The sequence below is a fragment of the Lactuca serriola genome, chromosome 2, assembly GCF_051521515.1.
Source record: "Lactuca serriola cultivar US96UC23 chromosome 2, Lser_US96UC23_V15, whole genome shotgun sequence".
In the NCBI taxonomy this organism is placed as follows: domain Eukaryota; kingdom Viridiplantae; phylum Streptophyta; class Magnoliopsida; order Asterales; family Asteraceae; genus Lactuca; species Lactuca serriola.
Genome location: NC_136409.1, coordinates 223,404,976 through 223,424,765, shown reverse-complemented (window position 1 = coordinate 223,424,765; position 19,790 = coordinate 223,404,976). Strand labels below are relative to the sequence as shown.

The 19,790-nt window shown below is 34.4% G+C and overlaps 2 protein-coding genes across 2 annotated transcripts; both read left to right on the top strand.

Moving 5' to 3' along the window:
• The first annotated feature begins 7,479 nt into the window (after positions 1–7,479).
• On the top strand, positions 7,480–10,227 carry LOC145088681 (U-box domain-containing protein 62-like). The gene is made up of 8 exons (XM_079027069.1): positions 7,480–8,121; positions 8,288–8,552; positions 8,661–8,742; positions 8,925–8,982; positions 9,168–9,253; positions 9,326–9,430; positions 9,549–9,619; positions 9,794–10,227. The coding sequence occupies exons 1-8, from the start codon at positions 7,611–7,613 to the stop codon at positions 9,927–9,929; spliced, it is 1,314 nt and encodes a 437-aa protein (XP_078883195.1). The 5' UTR covers positions 7,480–7,610; the 3' UTR covers positions 9,930–10,227.
• Positions 10,228–17,100: 6,873 nt separating this feature from the next.
• LOC145088680 (transcription factor RF2b-like) lies at positions 17,101–19,556 on the top strand. The gene is made up of 4 exons (XM_079027068.1): positions 17,101–17,686; positions 18,580–18,712; positions 18,858–18,942; positions 19,060–19,556. The coding sequence occupies exons 1-4, from the start codon at positions 17,220–17,222 to the stop codon at positions 19,401–19,403; spliced, it is 1,029 nt and encodes a 342-aa protein (XP_078883194.1). The 5' UTR covers positions 17,101–17,219; the 3' UTR covers positions 19,404–19,556.
• Positions 19,557–19,790: the final 234 nt, after the last annotated feature.

Sequence of the window (19,790 nt, the reverse complement as noted above, 5' to 3'; positions counted from 1 at the left end):
GCTAATTCTCATTTTATTTTTAAAGTTATATTTTTAATAGGCTTAGATTGTTAAAGTCTATGTAAAAATCACAACTCTTTCATACGACATCCATTCTCGACTATCTTTATATCAACAAACTCCTATATATGATATCTTCGATTCTCGTTTAGATTGTTTCGGCTAAAAGTTAATCGATCTAAATTTCGATTTTGTGTTAACATAGTTGTGCTAAAGCTTTGAAAAATCTTAACTTCCTCGTATGAAGTCAGATTTAGACATTCTTTATATGCACGCCCTCAGTTTTACGATTACTACGATTTTCGTTTAGATCGCTTAGGATAATTAGCAATCTATCGAAATTTTAATTTTTATGTCACATTTTGTCGTATCGAGTTAAACACGAAATTTCAAATGATCATAACTTCTTCATACGAAGACATATTTGGGCGTTCTTTATATGTATGAAATCCTTGTCATGTCTACTATAACTTTGGTTAAGATTATTTATCCTAAATAACCTTCTATCAAAATATCGTTTTATCACTTATTGATAAATTCCCTATAAGGCTTATACTACGTAGTCTGCGACGTACGAGACTAGCGATTTCTCTATTCGAGGGTTCAATTTATAATAATTATCATGTATTTTATCTTAATTGACTAACCTGAAGTTGCAGGCATTACATATGGAAATGAATGGAGCACTCGGATGAACATACGATCCAGTCTCATCATATCAATATAATTCATTAGCACCACAAGACAATCAAGTCAAGGGTGGTCATCTATACTCTGCTAGATGACTTGGACATGCCTAGCAGTGGTCTGAGCCCAATGTATTATTGAACAAACTTCTACACTCGGACGCACCAGCAGTCGAAAAGAATTGAAAAAAGGGGGGAATACTAATATAGTACTTCGGTATGCTCCCGTACCCCGACACATAACAATGTTGAAAATGACTTTGTACATATAGTACTTCTGACACATATAGCACCCCGTCACAGGTAGCACCTGAGAAACAGACATTGAGAAGAATGGTGTACACCAAGGAACACACACTCCAGTTCGTCATCTTTACTCCGGTAGACGACTCATCATACAAAAATGATAACTCACGAAGCTCATAAACAAGAAAAGGATGAGGAGTATTAATATAGTACTCTGGTACGCTCCCGTACCTCTCCACGTAAAAGTGTCAAAAATAATTTGTATAAAATAGTATTTCTGGCATATAATAGTACCCCGACACAAGTAGCACTTGAGAAACAGAGTTCTACACTTCATTCCAAGCTCACGCACACCACGATATAAAACTACCTAATGTCCAAACTTAATTGAACTAAGCATCTCTTTTAAGTCTCATGGTATAACTAAACAAGATTGTAACGCCCTTAATTATATCAATGTTCCTACATATGTAATATATTTACAATATAGAGTAAGTCTACATCTCTTCAACTTAACTCAATGACGGCAATTCTTATTAGCAACCTCCAATACCAAATTTGTTTAGGCAACAATATCCTAATCTAGTATGTACATTTAATACAAATTATTAGGTATTAATATACATTTACTTTCTTAGAAATTATATTTCTATTATTATTATTATTATTATTATTATTATTATTATTATTATTATTATTATGTAAGAATATTATATATACATCTTAATACATATAGAATGGTTTGCAGAGAGTATATAATTAATTATACATCTACACATATTCTAGTCAGTAAGCATATAATTCACATATAAACTTTCAACAAATATTTAAGCAACCTTAGAAACCAAAAAATAGGATTGAAATCTTACCTTGTAAAAAAACTCGCTAGTGCTAAAATTGTTCTTGCACCACCACTTGCTTGTGATCAAGCATATAATAGACAAAAGGAGACATACCGACACCAACGATCCCCATTGTTTCCTTCACTTTCATCATCATCATTTTATGACGACAGCCAACCAAATCTCTGCATAAAACATCTCATACATCCACAGAAACATGTATGTGAGTCTCTACTGATATGTCTCACTCCTTCTTGTGTTCGGTGCGTCGTTTACCAATATCTAAAAAAACTTAAAAGACTTCAAAGAAAAAAAAACCCAAACCTTTTATGAAATTGAAAATGGAACGTTGTTGCTGTCAACAGAGCCTGCGGATCAAAATGAGCTCTGATAATATCCTAATTTGAGCTTTGTGATGGCCATAAGCTCTCCGTATTAGTAACTTGGAGAGTCGGTGAGAGCTATATCCGTTAGGAAAAGCACGAAGCAGATAGATGAAGCCAATGATATGACACGATGCTCATTTGAGGTTTAGGTGTGCCGAAGGAAGAGACATTTGACCTGTAGTAGCTTGCAACGGACATGACGAATACTCGAGGATCGACAAGGCAAAATAACCAACAAAAATGGAAACCAACTGATATGTGCATATTTAGTGTGTATTTAGTATAGTTTTTTATTCATATATTAGCTAAATTATCGCATATTATGGACAAAAGGTACTTAAAAGTGTTAAATTATGTTTTTCAGTCCAAAGATGAAGCTCGGAAGCTAAAGGAAGCAACAGAAACAGTTAGAAGATTGAGAGGGGAATGAAGAAGGAAAACACCCAAAAAAGGCTTCTACTCGTCAAGTCAGATATCTACTCGACGAGTCCGGTCGAGGAATCAGAAGGATAATGACTCGGGATCCCAGATAGTTATCGCAATACGGGGAATGTGAGAGGGACTCGACGAGTCACCACTTGACTCGACGAGTCGGATCCTATATTTAAAGATAATTCCACATATCGAGAGAGGAGAGTTCTGGGAAGTTTCAGAAGTGCTTAGCTGCGAATAAGAAGCCAGAAGAACCCTAGAAGTCGACCAAGGAAGCTAGAATCCAATTCCAGGAGTAATTAAGGCATAATTCTACCATTCTACTTATTTCTTTTGTTTTGTCAACATGATTAAGCAACTTGAACTTATTTGTTTGATGTTATTTACCTTAGTTATGAACTAAATTCTTTAAACTTCTATTTGGGGATACGAAATTGGTAGTATGGTTTGATTCTTGGTAGGATTAATTCTATGTTGGTTAATTTAGTTATTTTAGCTTGCTAAAGAACCTTGTGTGTGAATGATAATTGATTTTCTGTTAATAGGGAGATAATTAATTAGCATGAACATCTATTAGTTATCAATCTCATATGTTTAGTGAACACTTTTTGTCATATGTCTAGTGTAATGAACATGAAACTAGGATTAATAAGGAAATCAAGTAAATTTATGTGCAAGCTTGTGAGATGACCATTAAACAAGAAGTTAATTAAAAGAGAAATTAATTAGCTATTGCAAGTCTAATTTAACCCGAATATTACATCTAGTAAATTTAATTGAAATAGACAACTGGCCATTGTTTAAATTGATTTATTTGCTAAGGATTAATGAAGTGAATACGGAACTAATCAATTGAATCGGTAACTAGCAAGAGAATTAATCCATTGCACTTTTACCTTGAAATCAACCATAAGATCAATTAATTTGAACTAAATAGAAGTACTTCTCCGTTATTGAATCTAGTCAAAGTCTTTATTTTCTAGCTATAATTAGTAAGTTTCTAGTCTTGTAAAACTAGAGAACAACCCCTGCTTTTTAATTAAATTAGATTAAATTAGTTTTTAGTTTAATTTGCCGTTCCCTGTGTTCGATACCCTGCTTATTTAGCTATACCACAATTGATAGGTTCACTGCCTTTTGTGTGTTATTTGATAATTAAAAGTAGGTTTAAAACTAGTGGGTTTTACACACATCACCAACTTTCAATCGAAAATGGAAAGTGCAATCCTAAATCGAAGAAGATGAAAAATTGAGGAATAGAGAAATCGATGTCTTCCAAATAGGTTGAAAAGAGCTAGACACGAATGAAGTAGAAGTGGTGGAAGAAAACACAAGCCTCAACTAGGGTTAGGGTTTCATGGAAGGGGTGTTGGAGGAGTGAAGGTTGAGAATGGAGTGGGTTTGGGGGAGTTAAGGAGCTTAAATAGGCTCAAACCATGAAAATAGGGCTTGGGCACTGTTTGCGTACGCCCAACATACTCATGGTGCCTCAGTACGCCCAACGTACTCCCCTTTGTACGCCCAACGTACTCAACACAACCCAAAACCTACCAAACTTCAAACATGCATAACTTCTTCGTTCTAATTCTGATTTTGACGTCTTTTATATCCACTAAAAGGTAATGAGAAGCTTTACACTTCTATCAACTCATCCTTGCCTTACGATTTTCCGAACAAAAATCCAAAATCCATAAAAGCTCGACCTAACACTTTACCGAAATACCCCTTGGCGCCAAAACATAGACCAAACTACCAGATCATCCAAATTACATTACCCACACCCAAATTGGTCTAAATCTCTTGTCCTCAAAGACACTAAGCCTGATGATACTTGGTCTTTGGGTTACCACCCCCACATAAGAAACAATTCGGAATATGGCGTTACAATATATATATATATATATATATATATATATATATATAATAACATTAAAAAAGAATGTAAATAAAATATTTAATTTAATATTTTTTTGTATATAAATACAATTTTCCGCATGAATACGTATAATATGGAAAAAAAAATACTTATGGTAAAAACGTAAAATAATTATAAAATTAATGATAAAAACGTAAAAAAAAATAGTAAGCTTAAAACGCTTTTCTAGAAAGTTAATATAATGGTAACCTAGAAAAGCTGTTATCACCGGTAAAATGATAAAACTGAATATTTTTTGGAAAATATGAGGGTAAAAATGGATATAAAATTCAACTTTGGGCAAAACAAAAAAAAAACCTGAAAACTTGATGGTTTTTATGGTGTTAACGTTCTTTATGATTTAGTACAACATTTTGAGCTTGGATATGAGTTTTGGATGTAAGAACATAATAGAATAAGCTCTTAATAGAGTTTTGGGACTGGGTTGAGTATGTTGGGCGTACATGGTGGTACGCTGCGCGTACGCGATCAACGCCCCACTATTGGTCAACATCAGAGTACGCTGGGCGTACTCTCTTGGTACGCAAGGCGTACTCCGCTGGGAAGAAATTTTGACTTTTGGACCTTGACCGTTGATTTTGACTTTGATCAGGGTTGGCCAAGTTTGACCTAAGTGTATTTTGGGTTATCGGGTTAATTATTGATTAAAATTATATTTATTGTTAGTTGGCGCGAGGTTATCCAGTTCGACGGTCCAAGCAGTCATTTGATTATCAGCGGATCGACGTGAGTTTTCTACATTGTAATGACAGGTCGAAGGTACCAAGGCTAGCCTATTGGATTGATATCCTACTATACACTGATATGCTAAGTATGGAATATATATATATATATATATATATATATATATATATATATATATATATATATATATATATAGAGAGAGAGAGAGAGAGAGAGAGAGACACACACACACACAAAATTGCAAAAATGGTCCATGTGGTATGCATTTTTTCTAAGGTTTCGTCCAAACATAATTTGGTTTCATGGTCCTGTTAAGCTAGTTTCGTTGTGGATGTGGTCCCTCAATAAAATGAAATGACTTTAATACCCGTGAGGTTTTTATTTTCTATTTTTCTTTCATTTTTTTTTAAATATTTTATAATTATTAAATATTGAAAAGACCTCTCTCTCTCTCTCACAAGAACTTCCACACCCACATTGAAGAACAAACACACTCATCTCCTCCATATCCGACTACCACCGTTGTTCACTATCACCAGTGCCACCACTGACTTCCAACAACCCTATATATGGAGATGTTTGTGAATTATTCATCCAAGACACCCACAAAAATTTTTGTGTATTTGCTAAAGATAAGAACTCGTAGATCTTTTTTCCTTTCTTTTTGAGAATACGATCGAAAAAGGAGGGCTACTGTACCAACTTATTTATTAACCCCTCACCCATATATTGGAACCTTATAGTCATTGTTTCTTACACGCTCACCTACAAATCACTTATCTTGGATGTTCTAAAAGCTTCAATAATTGCAAGCTACTGCCTACGAATCCAATCAAAATGACATCGAGCTCACAAAACATGGGTATTCACATATATATTGCTTATATGAACTAATTTCATATCTTCATCTAGAGATGTTTTCTTATCTACTGAATTGGGAGATAAAAAGGAGGATGTTTTTAACATGTGTTCTATAGAAGGGGGGGGGGGGGAAGTGATGCACTCCAGGTATTCGATAAATGTATGAGAGAAGAGAAACTTTTGATATTGCAACAAACAAAGCCACCATCAACCTGCTTCTACTAGTCATCTTCTACAAACACACGCCATCAAGTTGCTTCTATTGAATGTATTTTGTCCCCACCGTTCTGCCTTCATCTTCGTTATTCTTAAAGACCAGTTGTTGATTTCACTGATTCTTACCATCTTCATTATTCCTAAATTATCAATTAAATTAGTAAACGAAAGCAATCAAAATCACAAACCCCAACATTAATACAAAAGCCATGTCTTTAAATAAAATCTTTCCCTTTAAACATGACATCCAACAATATACGAGCCACCGAGAAATTGTTGGTGAATCCAGTTTGCGATTCAGAATTTCCGAAAGATTTTCCATATTCTTGTCGAGGTTTTCATTTCAAATTTAAATTTAATCTTAATCCAACAGACCTATCTTCGTTCCACTACTTGAACCCTTACCCATCGTTAACCCAATTCTAAAGCTTACCAAATCACTTTCCTAATTAGATGTTGTCAAAACTAGATTTATCAGGTATTTTTAAGGAAAAAAATCATACGAAAAGATAGGAGATTTACGACAATGGCGGAGATTTAGAAGTGACTGGTTGTGTTCGCGAAAGTGTCAGAGGTGGGGGTTGACTTATTGTTGGTGGAGATGAAGGTGGCTGGTGGCGGAGATGTGTTTAGTGAGGTTAAATGGGAGGAATGAGATGTGGGGTTTGAAAACGTAATGTCATTTCACTGTTACACACACAAATAGAAAGATATGTGAGCGTAAATTAATTATTTATTTTTTCTTTAAATTAAATAGAAAAACGTAAAAAATATATCAAAATGACATTTTAGTCTTTTCAATTTTCCAAGGAACCAAAATCACAAAAAATATGATCAAAAGGACCATAAAACCAAAAAGTTAAGGTTTGGACTAAACTTCAGAAAAAATGCATACAATAGGGACCATTTTCGCAGTTTTGTCATATATATATATATATATATATATATATATATATATATATATATATATATAATGTAAAAAAAAATTTAGGGTAAAAAAAATATTTAGGGTAAAAACATAAAATACTCATAAATTTAAGGGTTTTTTTTATGAAATTAATATAATGAATCTATTTAAAAAAAGTATATAAAGATAAAAATGGACCGAAAACTCTATGATTTTTATGAGAATAACAATTTTTTTTTTTTTTTAAAAATGAAATTAGTCTCCGACCAAAAACAAACTCTAGAAACGGAGTGTCCCACCCCGGTCACCACCCCCTACCAAAGGTAAAACCCAAAAACTCAATCGCGTTCTAATCCCCGTCACAATTAACAAAATTAGGGTTAGGGTTTTACAGTTTTGTCTTTGTTCTTCAACATGGCTTCCGAAGAGATTGCTTTAGTTCTGTCACACCGTCCCGACAACCACAACCCTCAGCTCCTCTTCCAAGACGAGTCCAGTTTAGCCTTTCGCTGTAACCCAACGCAGCAGCACCTACACCACCATCCTGCCGGACATACGACTAACAACAACACTAACAAGACTACCCGTGAGCTTACCGGATTCATCGAACACCAAAATCGACACTATCAACCGCAAGCCACAACCGAGTTCCGCCGGAGCATGTGCGACGCTGTCCCCGCCTACCACCGTGGCATACAGGACTGGAATGGCAAAAATGGACGGGCTTCCAGTTCTCCTAGCCGAGATGGATCGGACAGTGATGATGACGAAGAAGAGGACGATGACGACATGAATGATGGGGGTGGAGATGGTCACGTGGTTGGAATTGTAAACAACATTATGGATGCTAACAAAAGTAATCTTAGCGGGCACATCAGCGACGAGAAAAATGGAAATGGGAAAAGGAATCATCTTTCCTCCATTGGTAAGTCTTGAAGCAATTATCGCCGCACTCCATTTTCTGTTTTTGTTCATTCTATCGAGAAGACATATAACATCAAGGGGCGTTTAGACTGTGGATGTTCCATTAAACCTCTTGTATGATTGAGTGTTGTTAACAATGGAAGGAATTGTTATGGTGTTGCTGTCAGGAACTGATATGAATGATGGAAGAGCAAGTTCTAATGAGAATCATCAGCAAGGACAGTTATGCCAGTACCAAAATGCTATTACTATTGCAGACCCAACCGGTGAATTGTACTACTCTCAGTATCTTCAAGGGATGGAAGGTTCAGGAGGAGCAGGGATCAAAGATATACTGGTTGAAAATGGGTGTGGCTTTAGTGGAAGAAAAGATGTTCCCAATTCAGGTGGATCAGGGGAGTCACTAAGGGCTATACTCTCAGATCCTTTGACGTGAGTTCATGCAAATTCTTTCAATTATCACTATGATTTATTAAAACAAAGTCATGTTTTATTAGTATTTTGTTATGGTTTACATTTTCATTGTTTATGTTCATACAGTGGAACACTCATGGATGATGCTATGATATTGCCTTGTGGGCATTCTTTTGGTAGTGGTGGCATGCAACATGTTATGAGGATGGTAAGTAATTTCAAGTCTTGTTATTGTAAAATATCATTTATAAGCCCTTCACCAATTAATTATTGTTGTTTTCTTAATTAGCTTTCTTTTTAAGACTTTAGCATTCGTATATGGCGTGTGCAATACTTGGAAAATATGTTATGATGTTATTTATAAAAAAATGTGGTGATTTTCTATTACAGAAAGCATGCTACACGTGTTCACACCCGGTCTCAGAAGGCTCAGTTGCTTCAAACCTAAGTAAGAAATTTTTTTGTGTTGTTTTGTAGAATTCGAATGCTTTCTTATCATGCAATAAATAGCAGCGCACTTCCATTGATTTGTTTATTAATCATAGGCTTATTTATGCAGTTTGAAAAATTTAGCAATTATAGTTAATGGTTTGCAAAGTGTTTTAGTTTAATTTGAGTTTATTAATTGTGTAGGTCTGCGATCTGCTGTACATGCGTATCGTAGGGAAGAAGAATTGCAAAGTCAGTGTGCATCCAAAAGAAGAAATAGATTTGACCAGGTTTGTTTTTTGTTTACTTAATTGTAAATAATATCTGAAAATGATAATCAAATTCTTTTCATTTTTATTCAGGAGAATAGTAGTAATTATGGTGATTTAACAGTAGTGGACCACTCGAATTCGAGATGCAGAGGTGTTCAATTCCCTTTTACTGTGGCTGATCGTGTTATTATCAAGGTAAGTTTATAATCTAAGCCAGCCCTCTTTGTTGTTGTTTTTTTTTACACTCATCAAGCTCTTCTGTATGGATAAAGTGTTGTCTGATTATAAAATTTGTCAAAAATAATTTATGCAGGGTAACAAAAGGACGCCTCCACGTTTTGTTGGTCGTCAAGCTGTTGTAACCACCCAGTGCTTAAACGGATGGTCAGCCTCTTTTCATCATTTTATGGATTTAGTAATTTAACTTCTTTTTTTCCTGTAGTGATTAAACTACATTATAATATATATATATATATATATATATATATATATATATATATATATATATATATATATATATATATATAAAATAATGATTACATTTTTTATTTTTTACAGGTATGTGGTGAAGACATTGGATAATGCGGAGAGTGTTAAGTTGCAATACCGGTCTCTAGCCAAACTTCAAGATATTACTACTAGTCACCCCTCAAATCTAGCTTCAACTAAAATTACAACACCCAATTGGCTCTAATGTAATGACCCCAATTAGGTTGGTACAGGGGAGGGGTATATCAGTAATTTCAAAATCTGGTCTGTGTAAATATAGTCGTCGTGTAGATTTGTTATTAGAGGTGGTGGAATTGTGTATGTCATGGGACATGGGGTTGGGAGAATAGTAGAAAATCTTGACTCCAAAAGTGACGCTGTGATAGATAATTGTTGGTTTAAGGCATTTTACTAGAGGTGGAAAAATAGTCGATCATCAAAAGATCTGTGAAGATGGCATTCAAATTAAAATAAGTTGATTGATATGTTATTTGAGCTCTAAAGATGGTAATTAAATTATGTTTATAGGAATACTCAATTAAAGTACCGATATTTTGTTTTAATTTGGGAATAAGTCCCAAACTAAAATTTATTTATGAAAAACATGAGTTACCGGCAAAAGTGACAATTTGTTTATTTTTTTCCTGGTTTATTGTTGACCTAATTCCACAAACGTCTTATTATTTTATCCTATTTTATGAATAACTCAAACACAAATTAAGTGATTATTTGATCATTTTCTCCCTATAACATATATTTTATCGGTTTCGTTGTTGAAATAGATGCTTAGCCATTAAATAGGCTGATGAGATGGATGTGACAAAAATTAAGTGAGGATTTGATCATTTTCTTCTTATAACATATGTTTTATCGGTTTCATTGTTGAACTAGAACCTTAGTCATTAAATGGACTGATGAGATGGATGTGACAAAAATTGACGCTTTGATCATTTTCTCCCTATAACATATATTTTGTCGGTTTCATTGCCGAACTAGACGCGTAGTCATTAAATGGGCTGATGAAATGGATGTGTATACAATGTTGTTTCGTCATTAAATGGGCTGATGAGATGGATGTGTATACAATGCTACATTTATCGTAAAACTTGATATCCTTTTGTATTGTATATTTTTTGGAATATAAAATGCAACCAACTAAGACTAGAATAATTACATAAACGAGCAACAACTTCGTTATTTTTCAAGTTTATAAGAAATTTTAAATTCCGCCCCCCCCCCCCCCCCCCCCCCCCTCTCAAAACAAACATTTTTCTGATTTGCTGATATGGATGCTAGTCATTAAATGAATTCATGAGATGAATAATAAGTTTTACAGTAAATAATCTTATCAGTTCGTTAATGACTAGGTGTCTAGGTTATCAATGAAACCAGTAAAATGTGTCTTAGGCCATATGATATACCTAGCATGAGACCGGTCGTGGTTGAGCTGGCCACGAACAACGGCCGTGCACACCGCCCCGTTGGTTCGTGGTAGCTCGTTTTCGTGGTCTTTCGTGCTCCACACAACGGACGTAAACGCCCAATAGAATCCGAGCCCACATTTGACCATTTTTTATAGCTGTTCAACGGCTACTTTGGTTTTAAAAAAAAATTATCCACTTTATTTACCTATAAATACAACACCTTAACTTCTTAATTTTTACACCATTCTTTTCTTTCTTTATACACAAACTACACACTACATTTTTACAACCAAAAACCATGGATCCCAACCAAAATACCCCTCCAAACTACAGAAATCGCAAGCCCGATAACGCTTTTGTGGAACTTTTTCAAGCGATGAAAGAGTCGGTTCGAGCTCGACGTAGGCGTAGGGGGTAGTTTATTTTATTTATGGTTGGAATTTTTAGTTTTTTTTAATGTTTTTTTTAAATTTTTTTTTATTTAACTAATGTAATTTTTATTTTTATTGTTAGTTTTATTTATTTTTTAATTTCAATTAATGTAGTTTTTATTTAATGTAATTTGGTATTTTAATTTAATAGAAAAACTAGTATTAAAAAATGATTTTAATGTACTTTTGAATTAAATTTAAATAAAAAAAATGAGGTGGAGTGGTGTGTTAGTGATAGGTATCCCATGCTAGTGATCGGAGAATGTGGTGTTGATGTGGCACCCACCAATTATGTGGTATGTGGTGGGTGTATACATACCACGGAGCAAATCGTGATCCAGCTGGCCACGAGAAAGTCTCGTGCACACCACCCCGACGTTCCGTGGTCGTGCTCATCCATGCTCTCGACGATGAAATCAAACGAAGAAGGTGATTGGTTGTTGGTTTATTTGGCCGTTGAACGGCTATTTTGCCCGTTTGTTTATTTTTTTTTCCAAACTCAATTCACTACATAAATAAACCTTATATTTTCACCAAAACTTACACCTCATGCTAACCTCCACTTTTCAACGATATTTGGACTGACAAAGCACCTGATATGACGTTCACGGTGAACGGGCACACATACAAATATGGCTACTACCTTGGTGATGGGATATACCCAGATTATTCTACATTGATGAAGGCATACTCGGTTCCTCGAAGTGAAAAGACAATTTTTTTTTTACAAAAAAGCAGGAATCGGCGAGAAAGGATATCGAGAGGGCATTTGAAGTCCTTAAGCAGACATGACATGTAGTGAAATATGCTACACGACTCTGGGATAAAGAAAGAATTAAACGAATGGTCCTAGCATGTATTATAATGCATAATATGATTATTGAAGATGAAGGTCGAGCGATTTGCACGTATGATCCGAACGACGTTGTTGTTCCAATTGAGGAGTTCGTATCCGAAACGAATGCTTTTTTAAAGCGAGTTGTTGAAATTCATAACAATGAAACGTGTTTAATCGTCGAGAAGATGTTGCGGAACATTTGTACCAACATAACATGAACGACGATTAGGTTTTTTATATGTATGTTTCTTTGTTTTTTTAATTAATGTAAATTTTTTTGTTCTAAATTAACTAAGTAATGTAGTTTGAAGTTGTAATTTTATTTTTATAATTAATGAAACACTAGTTTAAAAAAACGAATGCTTTTTAATTATAAAAAATGTAATTTTATTGTTTTTTTGAATTAAAAATAAATAAAATAATGATGTGGAGTGGTGTGTTAGTGGTAGGTATCCCATGTTAGTGGTAGGGGAATGTGGTGCTGATGTGACACCCACCACATATGTGGTATGTGGTGGGTATAACGGATGATCTTATACCCACCACATACTACATATGTGGTGGGTGCCGCATCAGCACCACATTCTCTATCACTAACTATGAAATAGTTACCACTAAACACACCACTCCACCTCTATTTTTTTTATTTAAATTTAATTCAAAAATACATTAAAACACAATAAAACATATTTTTTTAAATTAGTTTTTTATTCTATAAAACATATTTTTTATTCAATAAAACATATATTTTTTTAAATTAGTTTTTTATTTAAATTTAATTCACAAACACAATAAAACATATATTTTTTAAAATTAGTTTTTTATTCAATGAAACAAAAATTACATTAATTTAAAGCACACGACATAAAATAAAAAAATATTAATAATAAAAAATAAAAATGCAACCACAAAGAACTTAAACTAGTTTTAAACCGTTATTTTTAATGACTAAAATTTGAGGACTATCTTAATTTTCGCAAAACTTTAACGTGTTTAAACGACGTGTGTTTCGTGTCTTCATGTTGGTGCATAGCCACAACAAACGAGTCGGCTTCGTCCGCGTTGTTTATAACAAAGTTATAAATCTCATTGAATTCAAGGCATTTTACCCTCATGTCACGAAACTTGAAACATATTTCATCAAGATTACGACTTTGACAACCCATTAAATCATGGAAAACGTTTCCAACTTTTACCCAAAAAATAGGAGGTATTTCTGGGTCTTCTGAAACAGCTACCCATGCTAATGCTAAGTTCTCTTCTTCGTTTTCTGACCAATTCATCCTTTTAGGAGCCATTGGCTTTGAGTTTATGAAGCAAAAGAAGTGTGTGGTTGTGAGAAGAAGAAAAAAGAATCGTGTGAGTAAAATGAATGAATAAGTGTGGTATTTATAGAAGTGGTTCAATGTTGTTTGAATAGTAAAATTAAAAAAAAAAGATTTTAACCCTAAAATATGACCGTTACTGTGCCACCCAATCACAATTTCCGTTTGCATTCGTTGTCCCGACCACGGCTCGTCACGACCACGAACCACCACTAGCCACCGAGATGGTGTGCACGGTCGTGGTTCATGGCCAGCTAGACCACGAACCTGTCCGTTGCAACCATACCGGACGACCTAACGGATGGTCTTACGGTTGATAGTATTTCAAACTTGATTTCAGTAGTATTTTTTTTGAGTCATAGGTTGGCGCTAAAACAATAATTCTGCTTGGATTGTGTTTGTGTGGTATGTAGTATGTACATTTTACATGAATTCGAAGCTAATTAAGTTTAAGATGTCAATATAAAATTTAAAACTATAATAACAAAAATATGACTAATCTTGATGAGTATATTTGCAAGAATAACTATATGCAATTATAAATTCATCATATATATATATATATATATATATATATATATATATATATATATATATATATATATATATATATATATATATATATATATATATAACACATGACAACAACCAAAACATATGAAAAATTCTACGACCATATTACTAAAGTGAGTTATGTTTATATGTTTTTTAAAAATGTCACATAATTTTGTAATAGAATATTAGTTAGGTGGTAAGTCGTAACACTTGTACATATTTGATCTGGATCCGATTCAAAACCGGATACAAGAGACATCGGTTTTTGATGAAACTGGATCAAATTGATTGTGATTCGATAAGATATAATCAAGTTACGTTTTAGATGTTGGAAATTGGATTGGCACATGATATTAAAGCCTTTATCGACCGATGAAAACCAATATAGGCTGGTTACACTGCTTCACACCTGTTTGATAAACCGATACCTCTAATAATACCGTTAACAATAATTATTTAATTATTGAAATCTTCAAAATTTAAAATATGGCTTTTGCCATTCTAACATATTTTTATTCTGTCACGCAATAAGAATTTAGAAAATCAATATCATTGTTTACTATTCAACAAACAAATTATGTTTATTACACCTTATACCCCCACTCTATTTCGAAATTATATTATTTACACCTAAAACTGTCCATCAAATTCTATATGGATATGGCCTTCGTTATACCAGCCAACAACTATTCAACTGCGAGGATGCACTTTCCCAGAAGTTCTTCACCTTCATCAAACAAAAATGGCTGCAAATCAACCCCATCTCTCCACCATTAAAGCTGCTTGTTTTCAATAAATAACACGCGGACTTACAGTCATCTCTTCCTTTGATTTTACCTTGAATCAGTACTCCAAAAGCCCTAGTCCCGTCTTTTTCATTGAGTTCACGCTCTGATATATGATCTCTGTTCTCCGATAGCTCTTCCACTAGTATGATCCCGTCTGGCGAAGATGATTTCTCTGTAATCACATCCAGCCAGCTTTCAGCTTTCACCGCCATCTTCGTTTTCACCTCGCCGTTGGCGTAGATTTGAAGCAGCAACGGAGCTTGTGTTATGTTCTTCACAATTTCCGTAACGGAACCTTCAATCCACTCCTCGAATTTGTCCGGAACACTAGAGATCTCGGTAGCACGATTATCAAACTCGTTATCGTCGTTTACAAATCTGTTAGCCAGCATTAGGTCTGAGTCGATGGAAAAGGAAACCTGATTAGAAACACGACGATCGGAAACAACCGCCGCCACAGCCCAGATTCTCTGCACACTATTTTTAACGGCGACTTTGGGGATTGAGGGAGAATGAAGGCGTTTGAGTCCGGAAATCGGATCCCGTCGATCGTTAAGGAAAGCAGCAGTGGATTTGCTAAGTCCGTAACGAATACCCAAACATGCCATCGCTTACGGTGGTCGCCGGCGGTGGATCTCTTCCTTGTAGGAGGTGTGTTGTTTTGTACAGATGTTATTGGATATGGGGAGCTTAATTAGGGTGGAATTTATAGTAATTGGGTCGTGGTCAGATGACTTGGAAAGACATAAATATTAAGAAGCGAATATAAGGAGTCTTCTTCCTAAACGGACGGCCGGATTTCATGCAATATTGATCATCATATTTTTGGGAAGTTGAAGTTGCAAAAAGTACACGATAATATTTGTTTGCATGTAATTATCATGCAGTCCAAATCTAAATATAGCGACAAAATCACAAATATGTTATGGATAAAAAATTAAATGGACAATAAATATTAGTCCATCCAATTCATATACAATTGTAAGATAAACGTCTATTTGTTAAACCTCACACGTCGTTCTTAACTTTTAAATTTTTACAAAAGTCCCCTTTCTTTTGTGTAATTTTACATTTAAAGTATTAAAATTGAAATTGCAAGGAAGGCTATATATTGAATTAACTTGAATTTGGTATAAATATTGTCGTATAAAAACTTAACGATCTTCTTAAATATTATTATAACTGTATAACATGTTTAAACATATTCTTTTCACAAGAACATATGTCCAACGGCAATCTTATTTTAATGGGAAAATAGATAGTTAGATACTATAGGATAATTTTCATAAATACATCTTTTATGGGTTTTGACACTTTTTAATAATAGTCGAAATAAACAAACATATAATATATTCAATGATATATCTTCTATTGAAATTTATACTGATTTTGTTTGTTACAACATTCACTGAAGCATACATTTTACCCGTGTATGTCATATATTAAGAATGAAAACAATTTCAACAATTGAAATTAATTAATTAACATTTGATTTTACCCGTCTGTATCATATATTAAGAATGATGTGTAGTATTAGCAATGATACTAATAAATTGTTTACATATATGAAAATTAGTTGAGAACAGTCGTTATATATGGACTAATTATTTTATTAATTACGTTTGATATTTGATAAATAACATCGTTGACATTCTAACCCGATAATCAAGCCGTTTCAATTTATTTATTTTGTCATCTGGATTAAATTGGACAAGAAATTTGAATTCTAGTTTCATTAATCTCTTACATCTCTTAATTTTAGTTGAGTTACATTATCTTAATGACACAAGCCACTTGATATGGAGCAGGTAAGATGGATAGTGATAGGCCTATTGGCCGAGTATGATATGTAACAAAGGATTTTGGCCTTTCTAGCCCAAAAACGTTGTTTTTTTAATTTTATGAGTTAAGAAACCAACTCTAACCGGCTTATTGCACCAAGCCAGTAAGCGGTAAGCCCATTAGCACAAGTCAACCAAACCAAATAAATGAGAAGCCGACCCGAATTATCTAATTACAAACGAGATCCAGACAACCCCCATCATCTTCTGCCTCAGACAAGCAAACAACTGAAAACACACAAACAAACAGGATTTTGTAGAGAGAAGGTGAAGACTCTACGCGACTGGTTGAAATGCAAGATCCGTCGAATCTAAATTCTAAGCCGCAAAATGCGGCGGCGTTTCCGTTTAGGCCGTCTCATCATCGACGGGCACACTCCGAGGTGAACTTCAGGCTACCGGACGATCTAGATCTGGCGTCAGACCCTTACGACGCACCGTCTGAAAGCTTCGAAGAGCTAGGATCTGAGGAAGATCTGTTTTGTACTTACATGGACATTGAGAAGCTCGGATCCAATTTGAACGATGGTGGTGCTCTGGATAACGGTCGGATCAACAATGCTGGTGGCGGTGGTGGGCCTTCAGAGGATCATAACGGTGGCGGTGATGATGGCGAAAGGACCGGTACTAGACCTCGACATCGTCATAGTAATTCAGTGGATAGTTCGAGTTTTTTGAGTGAAAGCATAGAAGCTAAGAAGGCAATGGCCCCTGATAAACTTGCTGAATTGTGGACTGTTGATCCCAAGCGAGCTAAGAGGTATGCTAAACTTATTGCTATCAGTAATTTGATTTACCGCTTTAAGATATGGATGGAGCGGTCAACGGTGAGATAAAACGTAGGAAGCTAATTCCATGCGGATCTTTGCAAATCTAATGCTTTAGTTAATTCCAATTGAACAACTGATGCGATCGTATATTATAGAAATATGAATGCATGACATAACTGTTAGATATTTGGATTTGGATTTCAATCCTTCAGGATAGATTAAAATTGGATTTTTTTTTTACTTGATTAATAGGTTATCATCCATATGAATAAGTCATTAGAAATAATCGCTAAATAAGTAACATATTATTAATAATAAAAAAGGCTTGTAATATTTTTTACCAAATGTAAGCAGAAACTTGTGGTGATTGCCAAAGTTTTGATTCCCAAGTTTGCACGTTTGTAAACTTTTACAAGTCTGATGATCGGTTGAACAATGGCTTGAAGTTAGTCCTGATGTATCAGAAAAAAAGGTGTATTACAAATGAATAATTCAAATAAACTAATTATCAACAACCTCCAAGTTCACCAGTCACCTCTATGTATATCACTGTTAGATTTTCTCTTCAAATGTTTAATGTTAGCCTTCCTTTCTTATAAACTCTCATATTCATCATTAGCAAATTTTGGTTTATTATTGGAAGCTATATGCAAAAAGATTTCATGCTAATTTCTGTATAAATCTAATTAGCATATGCCTCCTTGTGAAAACAAAAGATGCTAAGAGAGGGTGAGAGACCATTTTTGTGTTGCATTAGCAGCACTCCTTAGAGAAATTTTATATTAAGATAAAGAGCCTCATCATGATTTGCTAGTTGTTACATCCTTTAGAAGATTCAGATCATCTAATGGTTTGTAGCATACAAATACAAATACAATTACAGGATTTTGGCAAATCGACAATCTGCTGCTCGTTCGAAAGAGAGGAAGGCACGATATATGTCTGAACTTGAGAGAAAAGTTCAAACCCTGCAAACAGAAGCAACCACCCTTTCAGCACAATTGACTCTCTTTCAGGTGATTTTTTTTTATATAAACACACACAGACACTGACCATGAATATTATCAAATTATATGCCTATCCACTAGCAGATAGATGCCACGTACATAACCTCATTCTGTAAACATGTTTATTTTGATATGTAAACTTTTGATTTTACAGAGGGATACAACTGGCCTGTCTTCTGAAAACACAGAGCTTAAAATGCGATTACAAGCTATGGAACAACAAGCTCATTTACGCGATGGTAAGCTTCCTAAACATAAATTGATTTGTTTATTACAGCATCCTACTTTTCAAATTACAATGTTATTTCCTGCATTCATGATGTGACTGTTTTTTTTTTTTTAAAACATAAACACAGCTCTGAACGAGGCACTGAAGCAAGAAGTAGAAAGACTGAGAATGGCAACAGGAGAAATAGCAAGCTGTTCAGATGGTTACAATCTAGGAATGCATCAAAATCAACACCATTCTCCCTACAACCACCAATCAAACTTCTTTACAAACCATCAACAACATCCGGAATACCACCACCAATCTCATCCTCTACTTGCTGCCACCCACCTACAGCAGCTGCAGGATCCACTGGGCCGCTTCCAGGGACTGGATATCAGCAGCAGAGGCAGAGTACCCAATCCTCACCTTGTCAAATCTGAAGGCCCTTCAATCTCTGTCAGCGAAAGCGAAAGCAGCAGTACATTTTGATTCTCAAATTGTTTTTTTTTCTTTTCACATATTCACGTGTTTCTCCAATTTATTTAATTGTTCTGTTCATAGACTAACACCTTGTTAGTAACATTGTTACTACCCCAACCAACTTTTTCATTTTGTTAAAAAAAAAATTATTTATTTTTATTATTCGCTTATTTAGTTTCATAAATCTTCTACTCTCATTAATCTATTTATTTATTTTTACAATCGCATTATTGTCGTTCTCTTGCTTGTAAACGGATCACATCATAGTTTCTGAGTGTTTGTCATGTCATGTCATGTCTTATGTAACGGATATGTATATATATGTTTTGAGATGCCTAAAATGGGTATGTAAGTATGTAACATGCAGAGGACATGGTCCATGATTCTATGGGGAAG

Coding starts and splice junctions, on each gene's coding strand:
- LOC145088681 (XM_079027069.1), top strand. CDS start 7,611: ATGGCTTCCGAAGAGATTGCTTTAGTTCTGTCACACCGTCCCGACAAC. Junction 9,254..9,325: donor GAAGAAATAGATTTGACCAG/GTTTGTTTTTTG, acceptor ATTTTTATTCAG/GAGAATAGTAGTAATTATGG. Junction 9,431..9,548: donor CTGATCGTGTTATTATCAAG/GTAAGTTTATAA, acceptor TAATTTATGCAG/GGTAACAAAAGGACGCCTCC.
- LOC145088680 (XM_079027068.1), top strand. CDS start 17,220: ATGCAAGATCCGTCGAATCTAAATTCTAAGCCGCAAAATGCGGCGGCG. Junction 17,687..18,579: donor GATCCCAAGCGAGCTAAGAG/GTATGCTAAACT, acceptor ATACAATTACAG/GATTTTGGCAAATCGACAAT. Junction 18,713..18,857: donor CACAATTGACTCTCTTTCAG/GTGATTTTTTTT, acceptor TTGATTTTACAG/AGGGATACAACTGGCCTGTC.